At 37.3% G+C, this 20505-nt stretch overlaps 1 protein-coding gene across 1 annotated transcript in view; it reads left to right on the plus strand.

Annotated features, from left to right (window-relative positions):
* The window catches only part of LOC150085830 (uncharacterized), a 113828-nt gene that overhangs the window by 49686 nt on the left and 43637 nt on the right, over window positions 1–20505 (plus strand). The window contains exon 4 of the mRNA XM_090373511.1: window positions 14927–14994. Within this exon, the coding sequence (XP_090229637.1) occupies window positions 14927–14994 (68 nt within the window). The remainder of the gene's footprint in view (window positions 1–14926; window positions 14995–20505) is intronic.

Genomic DNA, 20505 nt, shown 5'->3' on the forward strand with positions numbered 1-20505 from the left:
CTCTCATAGGCGTTCTGTTTCTGCTGCATGCCTTTTCTATAGATACTTCCATGGGCACTGTTTTCAGAATTGTCTTCTATAATTCTCGCTCTCTCTTTCAGAGCAGTCCGAACACATGCCACAACCAGTCAACATCCTTTTATTGTCCAACTTCAAACTCATAGAACTAACTTTTCTTCCTTATTTATTCACTCAACTTCCATTTTCTGGAAGAACCTTCCTTCATACATATTCCTGAAATTTATAATCTGCAGAAGTTCAAGTCTAATGTTAGAAATATCTTCTTTCATCTTCTCAATCTTCAATCCATGTATGGTACTAAGTACTATAGGTTCTAATACCTCTCGCTTGTGGTTTTCATTTAAAAAAAATAAAACCCTGACTTCTAATCTCTCTTGGGCCTAAGCACATCACAAATATTGCTTCTTCTGTAGCTGAAAAAACTCGGGCTTCTGTTTTGCTCTTGTTTTTACTTTTCTTTTAAACAGCTGCTCACTCCATGGAAATTGTAAATCCCCTTTACAACGGAATGTTGTTCCCACATTTGGGGCAGTTCCCCCCAAAACCTCTCTCAGTCTTCTAGATTCCATTCAGTAGAGGCCAGTTAAGTTAATTTATGACATCTCTAATGGAGTCTCACTACTCTCTGGCTCATAGATGTTCTGTTTGTGCTGCATTCCTTTTCTATAGATACTTCCATGGCTCTCTTCTTCTGAATTGGCTTCTATAATTCTCACTCACTCACTCTCTCTCATGTACAGCAACCAGTCAACATCCTTTTACTGTCCAACTGTAAACTCACAGAACCAATTTTCTTCTTCCTCATTTATTCATTCAACTTCACTTATCTGGAACAACCTTCCTTTATACGTATTTTCTGAAAATTACAATCTACAGAATTTCGCGTCTAATGTCAATAAATATCTTCTTTCATCTTCTCAACCTTCAATCCATGCACAGTACTAAGTACTATAGGTGCTAATACCACTTGTGTTTGGGGTTTTCATAAAAAAAGAAAAAAGAGAAACTTTATTTCATGTGCTCATATTCTGATTGATTTGGGGCCCAGTGAAAGTGTTCCTTATTTTGAGCAGCTGTATCTAGTTGAAAATATATTGGAAGTAAATGATAGTTTCCAAAATATCAGTTTTTCCCTGAGGAAGAAGTAGATGGTCATTTTCACTAAATGCAAGGTTTGTAAAGAAACATCATGGCGGCACCATTTGTTCTTGTGTACTGTTTTACCAGAGGAAAGAACAGGAGAAAAAATAAACTGAAGAAATATCTATGAATGGATATTTGCAATTAAGTATATTTTCTCTTTGTACATTTATATACAATTTAGCTTAGTATTATATTTTATTAGCTCTTTAATTTTTTTAAATTTCATACTGATTTCTTCCTGTAATAAAAACAGGTAGCAGTTATTGCATTACAAAAACTTAAATTATTGTTAGCATTAGCATTAGTAGAGGCAGCTGATGCAAAAAAGCAAGCTTATACAGCATCAGTCAAAAAAAAAAAAAAAAATTTGCCCTTCCCATTTTAGCCATCTATTCACTTCAAATGTGTGTCTAGTTCTGCCTTGAATTTATTTAAGCTGTCCACTTCTATGACAGATGGAAGTTTGTTCCAGAAATAAACCACCTGCTGGCTAAAGGCAAATTTCCACAAATCTGTTCTACAATCGTCTTTCCTCAATTTGAATTTGCCCCATCAGGTGATTAAAACCAGTTCAAGGCCTTATACACCTCAATCAGATCACCTCGCAGGTGCCTACTCTCCAGACACTGTAATTTCCAAATCTTAAGCCTTTTTTCATAAGAGCAACCATTTGATCCATTCACTAATCTTGTTACCCTTCTTTGTACTTGTTCCAGCAGCACTACATCCTTCCTGAAATGAGGCCTCCAGACCTGTATACCTCAAGTATACAGGTACCTCAAGGTGTGGCCTGACCATTGCCTTACACAAGGAGATAATCACCTCCTTAACCTCTGCTAGAAAAATTCCTGTATATCCTTGACAAGACACCATGACCTACTTTTGCAGACCCGTCTGCACTGGTTAGAAAACTTCTTATCTGACTGCACAATTACACCCAGGTCCTTTTAATTCTCTACCACCCTGAGTGTAGTACCACACAGTTGATACGTTAGTCTGGAGTTACTGCTACCCATATGCAATACTTTACATTTGTCAATGTTAAACTTCACTTGCCACCTCTCAGCCCATCTGCTCAACTTTCCCAGATCCTGTTGCAGTAGCATACTGTCATTAGTGTCATTAACAATTGTGCCAACCTTCGTATCATCTGCAAACTTAGCCATTAAGCCTGATACCTTCGTCAATATCATTAATAAATGCAGAAAACAACAATGGACCCAACACTGAACTCTATGTGACTCCACGAAGAGCAGTGTCCATTGATTACCACCCTGTCTTCTCCCCCTCAACCATCCCTTTCTCCATAGCAGCAATTTGCCTCCAGTGCCACACTGCTCCAATTTGAACAGCAGTCTTCCATGTGCAACAGTATCAAAAGCCTTCTTAAGATCCAAGTAATGATATCAAAATTATTTCTTTGCATCTAGTTCCTTTGTGACCACATTGAGTATCCAGTCAAATTGGTCAGACAAGACTTCCCGTTAACAAACCCATGCTGTGTCTGAACTATAACTGAAGCTTTGTCTAGATGATCCTGCAGTGCTTCTTTGACCAGTGCCTCCATTAATTTCCTCAGAACAGAAGTTAAATTAATAGGTCTGAATTGGGGTCACATTTGCACATCTCCAGTCTATGGGTACCTCCCCTGAGTCCAAAGGAGCTCTCATAATTATGGCCAAAGGTTAGCATTAGCATTAGTAGAGGCATTTGATGCAAGAAAGCAAGCTTATGCAGCATCAGCCAAAAAAAAAAAAAAAAAAACCCACTTCCACTTCACCCCTCTGTTCGTTCAAAATACCTGTCCAGCTGAGCCTTAAACTTATTTAGGCTATCAACCTCCACCACAAGGGATGGAAGTCTGTTCCACCAACCAACCACCCGCTGGCTAATGGCAAATTTCCGCACGTCTATCCTACATCTGTCTTTCCTCAATTTGAATTTATGCCCTCTCAGGTGATTTTTCTGAGCTAGAGGAAGAATCCCATCAGAATTGAGCATGCTTAAACCATTCAAGGCTTTATACACCTCTCTCAGATTACCTCGCTGGTGCCTAGTCTCCAGACAATGTAATTTGCAAAACTTAAGCCTTTCTTCGTAAGAGCACCCCTTTGTTCCATTCACTAATCTTGTTGCCCTTCTCTGTACTCGTTCCAGCAGCTCTACATCCTTCTTGAAATGAGGCCTCCAGACCTGTATACAGTACTCTAGGTGTGGCCTGACCATTGCCTTATACAATGGAATAATCACCTCCTTATCCCTGCTGGAAAATTCCTGTATATCATTGACAATACTCCATGAGCTACTCTTGCAGCCCGTCTGCACTGCTCAGAGAACTTCATATCTGCCTGCACAACCACCCCCAAGTCCCTTTCATTCTCTACCACTGTCAGTGTAGTACCACAGAGTTGATACGTTGCTCTGGGGTTGCTATTTCCCATGTGTAGTACTTTACATTTGTCAATGTTAAACTTCATTTGCCACCTCTCAGCCCATCTGCTCAACCTTTCCAGATCCTGTTGCAGCAGCATAGTGTCAGTAGTGTCCTTGACAACCCTGCCAACCTTTGTATCGTCTGCAAACTTGGACATTAAGTTTGATATACCATCATCAATATCATTTATAAATACAGAAAACAATAATGGACCCAACACTGAACCCTGAGGGACTCCACTGATAACATTAGTCCACGATGAGCAGTGTCCATTGATTACCACTCTCTGTCTTCTCCCCCTCAACCACCCCTTTATCCATAGCAGCAATTTGCCTCCAATGTCACACTGCTCCAATTTGTGTAGCAGTCTTCCATGTGCAACAGTATGAAAAGCCTTTCTAAGATCCAAGTATATAATATCAAAGTTATTCCCTGCATCCAGTTCTTTTGTGACTGCATCATAGTATCCAATCAAGTTGGTCAGGCAAGACTTCCCCTTAACAAAACCATGCTGTGTCTGAGCTATAACTGAAGTCTTGTCTAAATGATCCTGCACTGCTTCTTTAACCAGTGCCTCCATTAATTTTCCTGGAACAGAAGTTAAGCTCACAGGTCTATAATTACTTGTGTCAGCCTTTGATCCTCCTTTGTGAATTGGGGTCACATTTGCACATTTCCAGTCTATGGGTACCTCCCCTGAGTCCAAGGAAGCTCTCATAATTATGGCTAAGGGTTTGCTTACTTCCTTTGCTGCCTCCTTTAATATAACTGGATAGATCCCATCCACCCCGGGTGCCTTTCTTGTGTTTATCTTCAACAGTTTCTCCTCCACTTTACTCCCAGTTATTTCAAGATTCTGTAGATTACTGCTAGAGGTGAATACACCTCTGGCATTCCCCTTGCTGAATAACTCCTCATGTGTGAATGTCGATGCAAAATATTCATTTAGTTTGTTAGCTACCTGAGCAGGATCATCAACAGTTGACCCATCAATATCAAGTGGACCAATCTGATTCATCCCCTTCCTTCTAGAGTTTACATAAGTAAAGAACTCTTTGCTGTTTTTCTTTGCATCCCTTGCCAAGGATTTCTCGTAATCTGCCTTCGCCTGCCTAACCTCCTTTGTAACTTGGTTGCATAACAACTTGTATCTATCATAGGCTTCTGTGTCATGTGTTAATTTGTAAGTATCCCATGCATTTTTCTTCTCTGCCATATGCCTCATTAGTTCATCTGACATCCATTTTGGCCTAAACCTTGAACAATATTTCTTAGTTGGTATGTAAAGCCTAGTAGCTTCCAAGATAAGTTCTTTGAATGCTTCCCATTTTGAATTTGCTGTTGGTAACATCATCAGTTGGTCCCACTGTATAGAATTTAAATACTGTCTTAGTCCATCGTAGTCGCCTTTACGGAAGCAATAACCCTTCCCTTTACCCCTAATGGTAGTTACCTCTTTCAGTAAATCCCACTTCAGCACACTGTGATCACTGCCACCTAGTGGTTCATTTATCTGCAGATTCTTAATGCATGAAGAATCACTGCTGATAATCAATTCAAGAGTATTACTCCCTCTAGTTGCCTCTCGAACATGCTGATGTAGAAAACAATCATCCAATAAATCCACAAAAGCCCTGCTAGTGCGTGAGTAACCAGCCCCCAAATTCCAGTCAATATCTGGGAAATTAAAATCTCCCCTTATAAGACTCTCTGATTTACTAGCCCACTCTATTTCCCTGTACAGTTCCTTATTATACTCATCAGAGTCATTAGGCCTATAGCACACTCCTACTCTCAATTTTGATCTCCCAATGCTTATGTCACACCAAACTGACTCAACACTGCACTGTCCAGCGATGTCGACTGGCTTCACTTCCTTGGTTTTTATGTGTTTCTTAACTAATAGCATAACCCCTCCCCCCCTTCCTATCCTATCTGTCCTTTCTGTAGACGTTGTACTACCCAAATTGCAGTTCTGCATCCCTTATATCTGTGTGACACCACGTCTCTGATATCCCAACAATATCTGCCTTTGATGTTTTGAGCAATACCTCAAATTCATCAAATTTATTTACTAAACTCCTAGCATTGGTGTACACACAAGTATACCTGCACCTGTTTCTATTCTTAGCTACCCTAACACCACCCATGTGTTTACTTGTACCGCAATGGCTCCCAGCAGTCTCTGAAATACCATGCAGGTTTGATTACTGCCTTTCCTGCCTCCTTTAATATAACTGAATAGATCCCATCCACCCAGGTGCCTTTCTTATGTTTATCTTCAACAGTTTGAACTATAACTGTCTTTATAACTATAACCGCTCCACTTTGCTCTCAGTTATTACAAAATCATTTGGCTCACTGCCAGAGGTTTAATACACCTCTGGCATTCCTCTCTCTGAATAACTTCTCATGTGTAGATGCAAAATGCTCATTCAGTTTATTAGCTACTTGAGCAGGATCATCAGCAGTTGAACCACCGATATCAACTGAACCAATCTGATTCATCTCCTTCCTTCTAGAGTTTACATAAGTAAAGAACTCTTTGCATCATTTGCCAAAGATTTTTTGTAATCTGCCTTTGCCTGACTACCGTACTTTGTGACTTGATTACAGACCAGTTTATATCTACCATAAGCTTCTGTGTAACCTGTTCATTTATATGTATCTCGTGCATTTTTATTCTCTGCCACATGTCTCAGGCGCCTCTGTAGCCAGGTGGGAAGGAGCAGCAGTGCGTAGCACACGCTTCTTGATTAGACCGGTGTTCGAGCCCGTGACCACCAAATATGGAGGATGCGGAAAGGTCAGGGAATGACCATCGCATATCCCCGGAGCAATATGGCTTTAGTTGTTAATGCTCCTAAAAAACCAAATAACAACAACATGTCTCATTAGTTCATCTGACTTCCATTTAGGCCTGAACAATATTTCTTAGTTGGTATGAAAAGCCTAGTAGCTTCCAAGATTAATTCCTTGAATGCTTCCCATTTAGAATTTGCTGTTGGTAACATGATCAGTTGGTCCCACTATATAGAATTTAAATACTGTCTCGGACCACTGTAGTCACCTTTACGAGAGCAAAAACCCTTCCCTTCCCTTTAACTCTGATGGTAGTTACCTATTTGAGTAAATCCCACATCAGCACACACTGTTATCACTGCCACCTAGTGGTTCCTTTATCTGGAGATTCTAAATGTATGAAGAATCACTACTGATAATCAGATCAAGAGTACTACTCCCTCTAGTTGCCTACCAAACATGCTTCTGTAGAAAACAACCATTGAATAAATCTGCAAAAGCCTTGCTAGTGTGTGAGTGACCAACCCACAAATTCCAGTATCTGGGAAATTAAAAAACCCTATTATAAGGCAAATCTGATTTACTGGCCCACTCTATTTCTCTGTGTTGTTGCTCATTATACTCATCAGATTCATTAGGCCTATAACGCATACCTATTCTCATTTTTCCTTTCCCACTGCTTATGTCACACGAAACTGACTCAACGCTGTATTGTCCATCCATGTCAGCTGGCTGCACTTCCTTAGATTTTGTTTTTCTTAACTAATAGCATAACTCCTCCTCCCTTCCTATCATGTCTATGCTTTCTGTACACATTGTACTCCCCAAATTCCAATTCTGCATTCCTTATATCTGTATGACACCATATCTCTGATATCCCAACAGTATCTTCCTTTGATATTTTGATCAACACCTCAAATTCATCAAATTTATTTACCAAACTTCTAGCATTGGTATGCATGCACCAGTTCTTATTGTTAGCTACCCTAACACAGCCCATGCTGACGTAGCCCAGTGGTTAGGAGCGAGAGTGCATAGTACGCGTTCCTTGAGTGGACCGGGGTTCAAGCCCGTGACTACTAAATACGATAAATATTTGTATTGACGATTTATTGTAAACTCTACTGACTTGGTTGTCGTGCCGGAGTATAAACAGAAAATTTATTTATTTTAATTTATTTATTTACTTGTTCTGTGATGACTCCCAGCAGAGTCTGAAATCCCCTGCACCTTGTTTTCCGGACTGCTTCTCATTCCAACAGAAGCAGTGCAAGAATCACTTTCATCTCTGCCAGTGGCTACTGTTAATCTTTGAGTCTGTGTCCCCCCCCCACCAAGTTAATTGACTGTTCTTGTTAATCGAACAATTCACTCACTTTCATTTAATAAATCACTGAAATTAGAAACATTTCCAATTTTTTCAGTAGTTAAAAAAATAACTGGTTAATCAGTATAAGGGAGTTGAAGGAAAATGATGAAGGATGCAGCAATAATCATTCTATAGAAAAACTCATTAGCATCATGAGTTTAGACTTTAACTTGAAATAATAATGTAACTGAATAAACCAGATATTCGGTGAACTATATCCCCTTCTTCCTAACAAAAATCTCTCTTAAATTGATGTGGTCAACTGAATAAACTTCACAATTTTAGCAAATACATGATGCTACTGGTGGCAGAAGATAATGATAACTGTGAAGAGTAGGGGCAGAAGAGTCCAAAGACAGAGGATTCATTAGCATTAGCACAACAGGAATCCTTTTAATTGGTGCTTGGAAGTTTATCCAGGAGCTTCCTCTTCTTGGCAGCCAACTGTGCTGAGCCCCTAGGAAGAAGGGAGGCCATGATGTCAGACGTTGTTGTTGTTGTACAGTGCCTTGGAATATGGAGATTGGACCATGTTGATTGTACTGGTAACCTGTGTTGACAGCAGATGACTGCTAAGTGCTCCCTCTGCTTGTGAACTTTGCTTGATTGATAGATTCTTCCAGGGTAGATGTGCAGACATTTGCTTTCAGCTGGCAGTAATTGCTTTTGTTGAATGAATTTAATGAAGAGTTAGACAATTGGATGGAATGGACATGGTGATATGAATATAGTTTTTTTTTTTTTTTTTGCTGATGCTATATTAGCTTGTTTTCTTGCATCATTTGCCTACACTAATACTAATGTTAAAAAGAGCTCTTGGGGCTCTGATGGGAGGTGAGTCGACAAGTTGATACCTGTCAGAGTCAGATGCAAAGTCATTCATTATTTTTGTGCTCATTTTGCATTAGTAATTTAAAGTTAGCAGATCAGAAGTTCTTGGAGAAAAGATCCAAGCCGTTAGAGAAGATGTGGACCTGAGGCAGTCAAGTGCTAGGAAGTGTCAATCCAACACTTGTGAAGCTGCAAGTGGTGAAATAACATTTTTTCCTTAAACTGTCTGATTGATGAGCATGAGAGTAGTAATGTAAATGGCTAATAACAGATTAATTGAAATTGGAAAAGAAACTGATTTTCCCTACATTTTTATAAAAGGAGATGAACAAGATGTAACCTTATTCTAACTATGTTTGAGTGTCTTATTCAGCTATTGATTTTATTGTGTATTAAATGTGTATTGCCAGTCTTTTCCCTTTGATTGTAATTATGTTATTTTATACTTGAGAGCTTTAAAGTAGACTGTTTAATGACTTTTAAAGCAAATGCTCCTTTGTCTTTTATTTTTTGCCCAAATTTAGTCTGTTTTATAGATTTATGTAATTGATTCTTTTATGCATGAATGTATTGTATGATTGGACACACACACATACAGGTAGTCATCGACCTATGCGCTTTACGACTGATCGACTTAAGACTGCTACTGCATCTTGCACCGCATTTCAGTCTGAACTGAGCATACATACAAGATTGTTGCTAGGAAGAATGCTATACGCATGTCAACCCTCTCTTAATGCAGTGCTCTCAAATTTTTATACTACACTCACACACCCTATCCGTGTGGTCCCCGAAGCCTAATGGGAACGGTTGTGTGTGTAGCTTCAGCCCACTGCCCAGTAATGCGTGTTTGGCCCGAATAAGCTAGTCTTAATCCGTTTAGTCAGCTTTGCCATCACAGTCGAACAAAACATCTTACCGATGTATATATGTCGTGATTCATGCATCTAGATCTCTGTTTGCATACATTACGCTCACTATTTTTGGTTCAGTTATATTTGTGTTACAATTAGCATTTTTTTAAAACCCCTGAACATGTCAACCAAGAGGAAAGTGCCTTTGTTTACTCCTAGACCTGTCAAGAAAGAAAGGCCATTTGATTCAGACACAAAATTGAAAGTGATCAAGCAGCATGAAGAAGGAAAGAAGGTGAACGCGATCGCGCGTGATTTTAAGTTATCTCATTCTACAGTGTCGACGATTTTGAAAGGCAAAGAAAGGATTCGTGAAGTTGTTAAAGGTTTGGCACCCATGTGAGCAACAGTGATAACGAAACAACGCACAGGGCCCATCCATGAAATGGAAAAATTGTTTCTTTGGATGGAAGATCAGATACAGAAGCGAACACCCTTAAGCCTTCTTACAGTGCAGTCGAAGGCTAGAAATCTCTTTCAGACGCTGAAGAAACGTGCCAGAAAAGATTACGCTCAGACATTTATAGCAAGTAAAGGATGGTTCAAAAGATTCAAAAGAAGATTCAACTGTCATAGGGTTCGAGCGAGTCACTGGAGAATCAGCAAGTGCAGATGTGGAAGGAGCTCAAGAGTTTGTTAAAAGCCTGGATGAAATAATTACGGAAGAAGGGTATCAACCAGAGCAGCTTTTCAACGTGGATGAGACTGGATTGTTGTGGAAAAGGATGCCAGAACGCACTTACATTCACCAAGAAGTCAAAGGCATGCCTGGTTTTAAGGCACTTAAAGATAGGCTGACTTTGCTCCTTGGCAGGAACATCGCAGGTTTTAAACTGCAGCCCTTTTTAATTTATCATTTTGAAAATCCCCGTGCATTCAAGAATGTAAAAATTCACACTCTGCCTGTATACTTCCATTCAAACCGAAAAGCCTCGATGACTCAAACATTGTTTGAAGACTGGTTTCTAAATTTTTTTGTACCTCAAGTTCGTGAATATTGCTTAGAGAAAGAAATTCCTTTCAAGATCGTATTAATCTTAGATAATGCACCTGGCCATCCACCTCACCTAGACCACCTCCATCCAGATGTAAAAGTTGTTTATTTGCCGCCAAATACAACTACACTCATTCAGCCTATGGACCAAGGGGTGATTTCCACATTTAAGGTGCACTATCTTCGAACGACTTTCTCCAAAGCTATAGCTGCCACAGATGCCAACCCAGAACTATCTTTCCGAGAGCTTTGGAAACAGTACGATATTTATAAATGCATCAAAAATATTGCGGCCGCGTGGGAGACTGTTACAAAGAAATGCACGAATGGAATCTGGAAAAACTGTGTCCAGCGTTTTGTTAATACTATTGATGAATTTGATAGTGAACCTGAACTTGAAATGGTTACAGAAAATATTGTAACACTGGAAAATGGACTTTCTTTAGAGATTGAAGTGGAAGATGTTGAGGAGCTGCTAGAGCAAGAATCTGGAGAACTTACGAATTAAAAACTTATTACTTTGGCAGAAGAAAGAATGGCCGAAGAAGAAGAAAGGAAGGAAGAAGAGAAAAATGAAGATGAGGAAGAACCAGAAAGAAAATTCACCACTAGAGGGTTATCTGAGGGTTTTTCTCTACTAAATAAACTTCTTACACATTTTGAGGAAATGGATCCAAACATCGAACGATTTGCAGGGATTGAACGAATGGTACAAGATGCTTTTCGGCCATACCGTGAAATTTACGAGCAGAAAAGGAAACAAACAATTCAGACAAAAATCAACATGTTTATGAGAAAAACAACTCCCACTACATCAAGTGGCGGCATTGATGACCCGCAGCCAAGCACAAGTGGTCAATAAAATATTTCTTATCTATTTTCTACATATTTTTTAGGTTTTATACAGTATTTGATATCTTTTTCATATTTTTTATTTTTGTAAATAGTAAACAAATTGTGTTGTACAGTGTCTGATTTACCTAAACTGATCCAGCTTATGTCCAGATTGCTTTATGACCGGTCGGTTGGAACATAACATGGTCGTAAGTCAATGACTATCTGTATATATATAAAATTAAATTATTTCTAAGTGAAATATAAAGAAAATAATAAAGGAAAGAAAAACAGAAAAAAAAAGAAAGGCAGTCAGCGTTGCCAACATTGGTGGCTTCAAAGCAGTACTACTGTCATATTCTTAATTTATATATTCAAATTATATATATATATATAAATTGTTATTTAGTGTACACATACAATAAATGTGTGTCTGTTTTTCGTGAGCCCCAGTTTGATGTGCAGTGGTGGAAGCAAAATTTTATTTGGATCTACCAGGTGTTAATGATTTTTGTTGAGGCTAACTCCTCTTCTCGTAGTGTATATCCTTGGCACAACTGTGTAATCCTTTTGGAGTCTTAATAAAATTGCGATTACTTATAAATTTCCACATAATCTGCCACTCATACTTCTTATAGTGTACATCTAAGAGAATGTTCTCCACGTTTGCATATGTTTATTTTTTGTGGATGGCATACACAGGAGGTATTGAAGGCAGCATATTTCCATTGTGTAATAACACAGCCTTAAGGGGCTAACCTTAGAAGTGTCTATAAATAGCTGCCATTCTTCGGGAACATGCCTCATGTTCATTGCTGCCATTAGACCATCAACATTCCTACAAACAGTGAGTTCATTTTCTGTTTGATAGAATTTATCATAGTGTTTATTTTGAGAACAAAATGTTGTGTTTCACAGAATGATCTAGAAGATTCCACTGTTGTAGCCTTAAGGCCAAAAGCTGTGCTTTATTCTTCAGCAGTTCGAGATCCCTAATGAGGTCATTAAGCTCACTTTCTGTGATCTTATGTGGTTCAGAATGATAAAGGCTTGGACAAAATGGTGGATCACTTGATTGAGACAGCTGCTGTACTTCTTCGTGTATATCAAGTTAATGTTCATCAATGTCTTCATCAGAATGTACAGAAAAATGGTCAGGCGGTTCAGGAATAGGTAGTACTTCACTCTGAGCCATGGAATGAATTGGAAATGGTATATTTGGGTACAACACTGTCCACTTTTTCTTCATTGTCATTCATTTTCTAATAGGAGGCACCATACAGAATTAAGTCTGATGCGATTTGTTGGCTCCCTCCATATCATGGGTTCTGCAAAAGGCATAAAACATCCCTTTCGATTCACTCATGCGTTGAGTTTTGAAGAACAGGTAGTGCAGAATGTGTGGAGCCCAGTTCTTGTCCTGGTCCCCTACTTTACACCAAAGTACGAGAAGTAGGCCTTTTTTATGGCTCGAGGTAAGGGATGGAAGCTAACGTGACTTCTCCACATACTTAACAGAAGTCATTTGGACTATTCACACAATTATGGGGCATATTAATCTTACATGATACAAATACTGTGCAAAAAGTAAGAATCTCAGAGAATAACGTTAACTGAGAACAAATCACCCATACTTAGCTGTATTCGAGGATTACTGCAACAGTGTTGAAAACACATTTGTGGGTAGCCAGGTGGGCAGGAGCAGCAGTGCTTAGCACATGCTCCTTGATTAGACTGGGGTTCGAGCCCGTTACAACCAAATACAGAGGATGCGGAAAGGTCAGGGAATGACCACCGCATATCTCTGGAGCAATATGGCCTTTGTTGAATGCTCCTAAAAACCAAATAACAACATTTGAGGCACAGCAACTTATCACATGATGCAGAGCGAGGCAACAGTTGATGATCAAGTGATGAGTGTTGTGGTACTGAAACTGCGGTGTTGCCATGGTAATATGAGACCCCAACTGTAATTCAAAAACAAGAACCAATCGACAAATTTTAATGTGATTTTCGTGTTCAATAGCATAAAATTAGTCAAGATTAGGGTGATTTCATAACATTTTATGCGTTGACCAGCATAATTAGTGTTCCTTTCTTCTACAGTAGTCTGGAGACTTGGCCATATTTGCCTTCATTATATATTTAGTTTACCGTTGTCCTGGTCCAGACAATGAAAATATCATTAACATATCTCAGCCATAATTTGAGTGTGTGGGAATTAATACCAGCAAGTTCTAATGGGTGCCATAAAACCTTCTGCTAATAATGGGAAGAGGGAATTATTCATATTAAGTTCCCTTTTCATCATGTATTAGCTACTCTTGATTGAGAAGTTAGCTTGGCATAATGGTTAGACCAACAGCCTCTTTAATATCTTCCACATCAAAGGGGTTGGCTGTGATGGAGTTCTGTAACTCTTCAAGTAAGGCAGATATTGCTTCAGGTAGGATGATGTTGGTGAACATAGACTCAACATCAAAGTCACTATGCTAAAATCATGGGTCTAGTTTGATGTTACTACTGAAATCAGTGAAATTTTTAATCATCAAAGGGTTGGGATGAGAAGGAGGCCACCAAACCATCTAGCTATGTTTTTGTGCTGGTGACCTTCTCCATTCACGATAGGTCTTATTGGCAAGTCTTCTTTGTGGGCTTTGAACAATTATCCAAAATTATAGAGTGCTTCAGTGTTGTTCGGGCTGCTTTTAAATTTTATTGTTTCTGACTAATCTTTTGAAAATATTTTGGTGCATTTTTGGTGGGGTCATTTTTGAGTAGTCCATATGCTGTTTGTTAACTGAAAAGATTATTAAGCTTGTCAATATAGATTGATTTGTTTAAAATAACAAATCCCACAGTAGTGTAGCCAGGATTTTTTGTCAGCAGGTACATTCACAAAAAAAGGTGCCAAATTGCCTAATGCTAAAAAGCGACAATACCAGATTTTGGCATCAGGGGATACGATGTACCTGCAAACCCTACCTGGCTATGCCACTTCTCCCCCCCCCCGTGTTTTGCTGAATGTTTAGATCATCCTTGGTTCAGGGTCTTTCTGATTTTGTGAGGGGTTATTAGGGATTCTGAGTCTTTTGTTGGAGCCATTTTTGTTGTGTTTATTACAGATTTGGATTAGGTCTGGTGTGGAAGCCTCTTTTGTTCTAGAAGTCCCATATATTTCTTTAGAAAGATATGTAATTTAAACAGAAGACATGAAGAAAGGCAGCTAGATTGGTGAAGCATTATAGCTTCACTAGCACTAAGCATTATATCCATTATCTTTGTCAATTGGTTTAGAAGTGTCTAGTTTTGCAAAAAAATTAGACACTATTTAGGAAAGAATTTTGATTACAGTGTATTAGGCCATTATATAATGGGGATCAGTAAAACAAATCTAGAAGGCATATTCCCACTGGGAAGGTGTTTTTTTTTTTTTTTTCGGATGCAAAATAAGCTTGTATTATTATGCCATTTTTAATACTAAAGCCATTATGATTTAAGTGCTTTGCGGTTAACAGTGAAATATTCTTGTAGAAATGAAATAACTATTTTTATGCCCTTTATTGTTTTCTGCTTTATTACAGTACCCAAGTGTCTTACCTGAAATAATGATTAGAAATCCAAGAGGACTTGCAGATGAAGAACTTGAGCGGTAATTCAGTTTAGTGTATTGAAAATGATTTTTTTTTTTTTTTTTTTTATTAAATATATAATAGATTATTTATGTTGTGTATAAATCTTATCCAAGGTGTTCTGATTCTCCTTTCTTCCAGTTGATTCTCTAGTTTTGTTGGAATTTTTTGATTAATGATTGTAGCACAGTTTATGTATGGATACCTTAATGCCAATTACTGACATGCTGTAGACTGTTCTAATCTACTCTGTTCAGCCATGCAGCTAGCACAGTGGTTGCAGTCAATGCCATTCTATGTAGTGTGGAAAAGCCCTGGATTGAATCCAATTAAGAAAATTTTTTTTTTTTTTTCAAACTGAATTTCAGATGCATGTGATTTAGACTATATGCCAGTATATCATGGTGTTAGCTACCCGGATTTTAATTCTAAATAACTGACCAACCTACCTTCTATATGTTAATTTTTTTTTTATTTAATGATTTCCAGCAACGTCCCAATATGGACAGTAAAATATACAAATAATAAATAAAATTGACATATTCTAAATAATTATATAAGCATCATTAGGTATAATTATGTACATCATTAGCTATATGTATCATATACTTAATTATTTGATGTCATGTAAACCATACACATTTTAATTATATTTTAAACTTAGATTGCAAATGAATAAACATAATCCTGGATTGAAAATTTAAGTAAATAAAAGAGTAAGTTAAATAAATATAAACCATGTGTGTTTGTATGTAGATAACACAAAAATTAGTAATGATGAACCACTTTAACAACTTAGGTTCAGTGAAGAAAAGATTTAAACTACTTACTTCTCAGCAGCATTCTAAGATCCATTGCATATATACAGGGTGATTCTAAATTATTGTCGGGGTTTCTGTGGCCTATAATTTTAAAACCGGAAACAATAAAATAAAACTGCTTACGGAATATGAAAGTGTAACTCAAAACATTTTATTTGCCAATGCCATACTCGCTGCATTGATGTCTGGGAGATATTCACGTCATTACTTCAAAATGGCGACTGTTCAAGAGAAGGCAATGTGCATACTTTGGTTTTTTGAAACAAAGTCCGTTATCACACAACATCATTACAGAACTCAGTATGGAAAAGATCCACCTTCAGATAATGCTATCTGCCATTGGTTAAAGCAATTTCAAGAGACTGGTAGTTTTCTGCACTGAAAAGGAGTAGAAAGACGGAGCATTTCGCAGGAAGATGTTGATCGAATCCACAGTGTTTTCTCGAAGCCCACAAAAATCAACTAGACAAGCTTCTTTGCAGTTATGTATACCACAAATGACTGTTTGGAAGGTTGTTCATAACCGGCTTCACCTCCATGCCTACAAACTTCAGATTGTGCAGGCTTTAAAGCTGAATGATAAACCCCACCATTTCCAATTTGCCCAAGACATTCTGTCAAACATCAAAGCTGATGAAAATTACCTTCTGAGATGGAGATTTTGAGATAAAGCAACGTTTTATGTATCAGCGAGGGTAAATTGTCATAACTGCAGAATATGGGAATCAGAAAACCCTCACGCCATTCGAGAATTTGAAAGAGATAGTCCAAAGGTCAATATCTGGTCTGCTGTGTCATTTTCAGAAGTTTTGGAACCCTTTTTCTTTGTGGAAAAAACAGACAGCGGTGACCTATCTGGACATGCTATAGCTGTATTTTCCCCAGTTGGAAAATCATCAGCCAAATGTGGTGTTCCAACAAGATGGTGCACTGCCACACTGGGCTCTTATTGTCCGAGAATTTTTTGACATGCATTTTCCTAGGTGCTGTGAGCATGGCGAATCAATTCCGTGGCCTCCGCACTCACCCGCCACTTGATTTCTTCCTGTGGGGATATGTGAAGGACATTGACTCCTGTGACCTCCCTCGATGAACTGAAGCTCAGAATTGTTGCTGCAACCAAAACATTACCCCGCAAATTCTGGAAAACACTTGGAGGGGAATTGAATATCGTATGGACATTTTACGTGCCACGAAAGATGCGCATGTTGAAGTTGTTTAGCATTCTGCAGTATTGATTCTATAGGTAATAAAATTTTTTAGTTACACTTTCATATTCCGTAAGCAGTTTTATTTTGTTGTTTCCGGTTTGAAAATTATAGGCCACGGAAACCCTAACAATAATTTAGAATCGCCCTGTGTATATATTTATTATTATTATTAGTAGTAGTAGTATGCATAATAGGTTAGATTTTAGCTTATAGTTTAATGAATACTTATGTGCAACGTTAATGCCATTGTAATCATGCCAATTGGACATTACATGTGCCTGTATATATATGTGAGTGTATGTGTTTTTTTTCTTTTTAATGACGCTTTGACATATAAGTATTATTGTGTATACAAATCTGGTAATCAAGTTAGCCCAACTAGGTTATCTTAATTCAGCATGGCCTATACATATTAATTGTAAGAAGTATATTACTATGTGATAATGAATTTTTCATTACACTTTACTGATGAATTTTCATTACCTTCAGCTAAAATTATGTTTAAGTCAGTATTAATTTTAAATAACAATACATTTACATATAATATAGTACATTCCATCACGTGGCCGTCAATTCCCTACTTCTTTGGGGCTTTGAGTGGATTGTTATACTACCTGCTATACTACCACCTGATGTAACGTCTCATACCTACCCGTTTCTGTTGTTCCTATACCAGTTTTGCCTTTTTGCTGTATTAATTTAATTTTCAATTTTACATTTTAAATTTAAAATATTTCATTTACTAATTTTTATTTTAGTTTAAATTTTTATAATCGTTCTCTGCAGCAAATCGTTCTCTGTACAAAATTCAGACTGAACACCCCAGTCAATTTGAAAAACATATGAAAATCAGTATACACAGATCTATTACAATTTGCATTAAAAGCCGCATACAAACACAACGAACCAATAGAATCTTTCCAAAACTGGATAAACACCACCACTGAAAGCATATTGAACAGTTTCAAAGAAAACATAGCACTACAAAAAAATTATAAACAAATTAAACTAAGAAACTTCAACAGCAAAATAAAAGAAATACAAAACAAATCCGTGATCACAAGCACAGACAATGCAAATAATAACTTCAGCATTATATGTAAAAAATACTATGTAGAAGCTGTCAAAGAGGAATTGAATTACAATGACACATACAAACCTATAGACACCAAACCAAACAGCATCAGCAAAAAAATCTTGGCTATGGATAAAAATAGACAGGATGCAATACCCTTACATATATTGGATACCAAAATATCACCAAGTGCCAACAGGAAAAATATTTATTACATCAGGCAAAAATACTTATATAAAGTAGTCCAGTAAGATAATGGAAGATAAAATAAAAGACATTACTAATGAAATAAAAAACACCAGAATTATCAACAACAACAAAAAATATTTGGACTATATCACAAAACAAAGCAATAACATAAAAAGTATATACACATATGACTTCAAAAATCTCTTTACAAGTATAGCACATGGCAATTTAATAGAAGTACTCCTGCTATACTACCAAAAATATAAAAATATCACAATATTATAAAATGCAGCAAATAATATTGGAATGTGTCAAACTCTGTGTCAAAGGCAACTATGTACTAATGGGAGATAATATATACATGCAATTCAGGGGGGGGATAGCTATGGGTTCTAGCAGTTCATTCTCCATAGCTAACCTTTACCTGCACCACTATGAAAGCAGCATCACAGACAATATTACATTTTACAGATTTATTGATGAAGTACTTGTGATTAACCATGACAATTTTGGAACAGTAGCACAGTATATTTACCCAACAGACCTAACCATTGAACGGACAAATCCGGATAACAACCCGCAAGCAGTCTACTTAGACAGCGAAATCACCATCAACCATAACAAAATATATACACATCACTATGATAAGAGGGACCACTTTAACTTCAATACAATAAAACTCACCCACTGGGAGAGCAATATAGCAAAACACATACATGGAAATACAATCAAAAATCAAACAAACAGGTTGTTAAAAATATGCAACAATATAAATAGCATAAAGATAGCCATTCAAAAACTCATTAAAACTCTCAACATAAATAAAATACCCACCCAGTACAGTAGGTATCATATAAAAGCAGCCATACACGCAAATCTTAGAACGTACCACCCTAATGTTGACCCACATACATTCATCAAAAATAATCTAAAAATACCATAGCATTTAATAAAATTCCCCATGTTTATATGGTTTTTTGCGTTCAGACGAGGCTCGTCGTCTGATGACACTACAACCCTCAGCAAAAATTCCCCCCCCCCCAATAAAAATAAGATAAAAGTATTAGAAAATATAACCTAGTAAGAGGCTGTATATATGTATATAGCCATACCTTAGGACATATATGTGCTGTTATGCCTTAGAAAAGTGTTAGTCCGAGGTAAGGCAGAAACAAATGTACAAATAACAGTAAAAACATATGTAAATACAGAGGTAATTGTAAATATAATTTGATAAGACAAACTTAAATCTCATTGTTGGCATATTTCATAAGGAATTAACAGAAAACCAACCACCCAACAACCAAATAAACCCCCCCCTTACAGCAAACATTAGCATAGGATATCGGGGCCTGAGGCTAATGCACCAACATGACACAGTATAAAGTAAGTGTGACCGCAGTAAAAAGCTTTGCTACCTATATAACAATTAGAAGGTGGGAAATAATCCATTTCTAAACTGCAACTTCCTCAGGACAGTAACAGTAGGTAAGAGCTTTCACAATATCGGATACTTACCCATTGGGCTTTGTCCTCTATCACAGTTTGCTGCAGAGAACGATAATAAAAATAAGTAAATGAAATATTTTAAATTTAAAATGTAAAATTGAAAATTAAATTAATATAGCAAAAAGGCAAAACTGGTATAGGGACAACAGAAACGGGTAGGTATGAGACGTTACATCAGATGGGCTGTCACTCCACTCAAAGCCCCGAAGAAGTAGGGGATTGACGGCCATGTGATGGAATGTACTATATTATAATATTATAATATATGTAAATGTATTGTTATTTAAAATTAATATTGACTTAAACATAATTTTAGTTGAAGGTAATGAAAATTCATTATCACATGGTAATATACTTCTTAAAATTAATATGTATAGACCATGCTGAATTAAGATAACCTAGTTGGGCTAACTTGATTACCAGATTTGTATGCACAATAATACTCATGTCAAAGCATCATTAAAAAGAAAAAAAACACATACACACTCTCTCTCTCTCTCTCTCTCTCTCTCTCTCTCTCTCTCTCTCTCTCTCTCTCTCACACACACACACACACATGCATAAATCACCTGTTCTCTTCATCATGTTGTCAAAATGCAATAACTCTACTTCTATTGGACAGTAAAATAAGCAAAATTATATTTGCTTCTTTTATAAAAATTTGCCGAACATCCCAAATTTCTGCTAAGAAAATGAGATGGCTCTACCAGTGAAATTTTTTTAAAA

This window comes from Mastigoproctus giganteus, chromosome 5, assembly GCF_048544385.1.
Source record: "Mastigoproctus giganteus isolate SK-2022 chromosome 5, ASM4854438v1, whole genome shotgun sequence".
Classification (NCBI taxonomy): Eukaryota; Metazoa; Arthropoda; class Arachnida; order Uropygi; family Thelyphonidae; genus Mastigoproctus; species Mastigoproctus giganteus.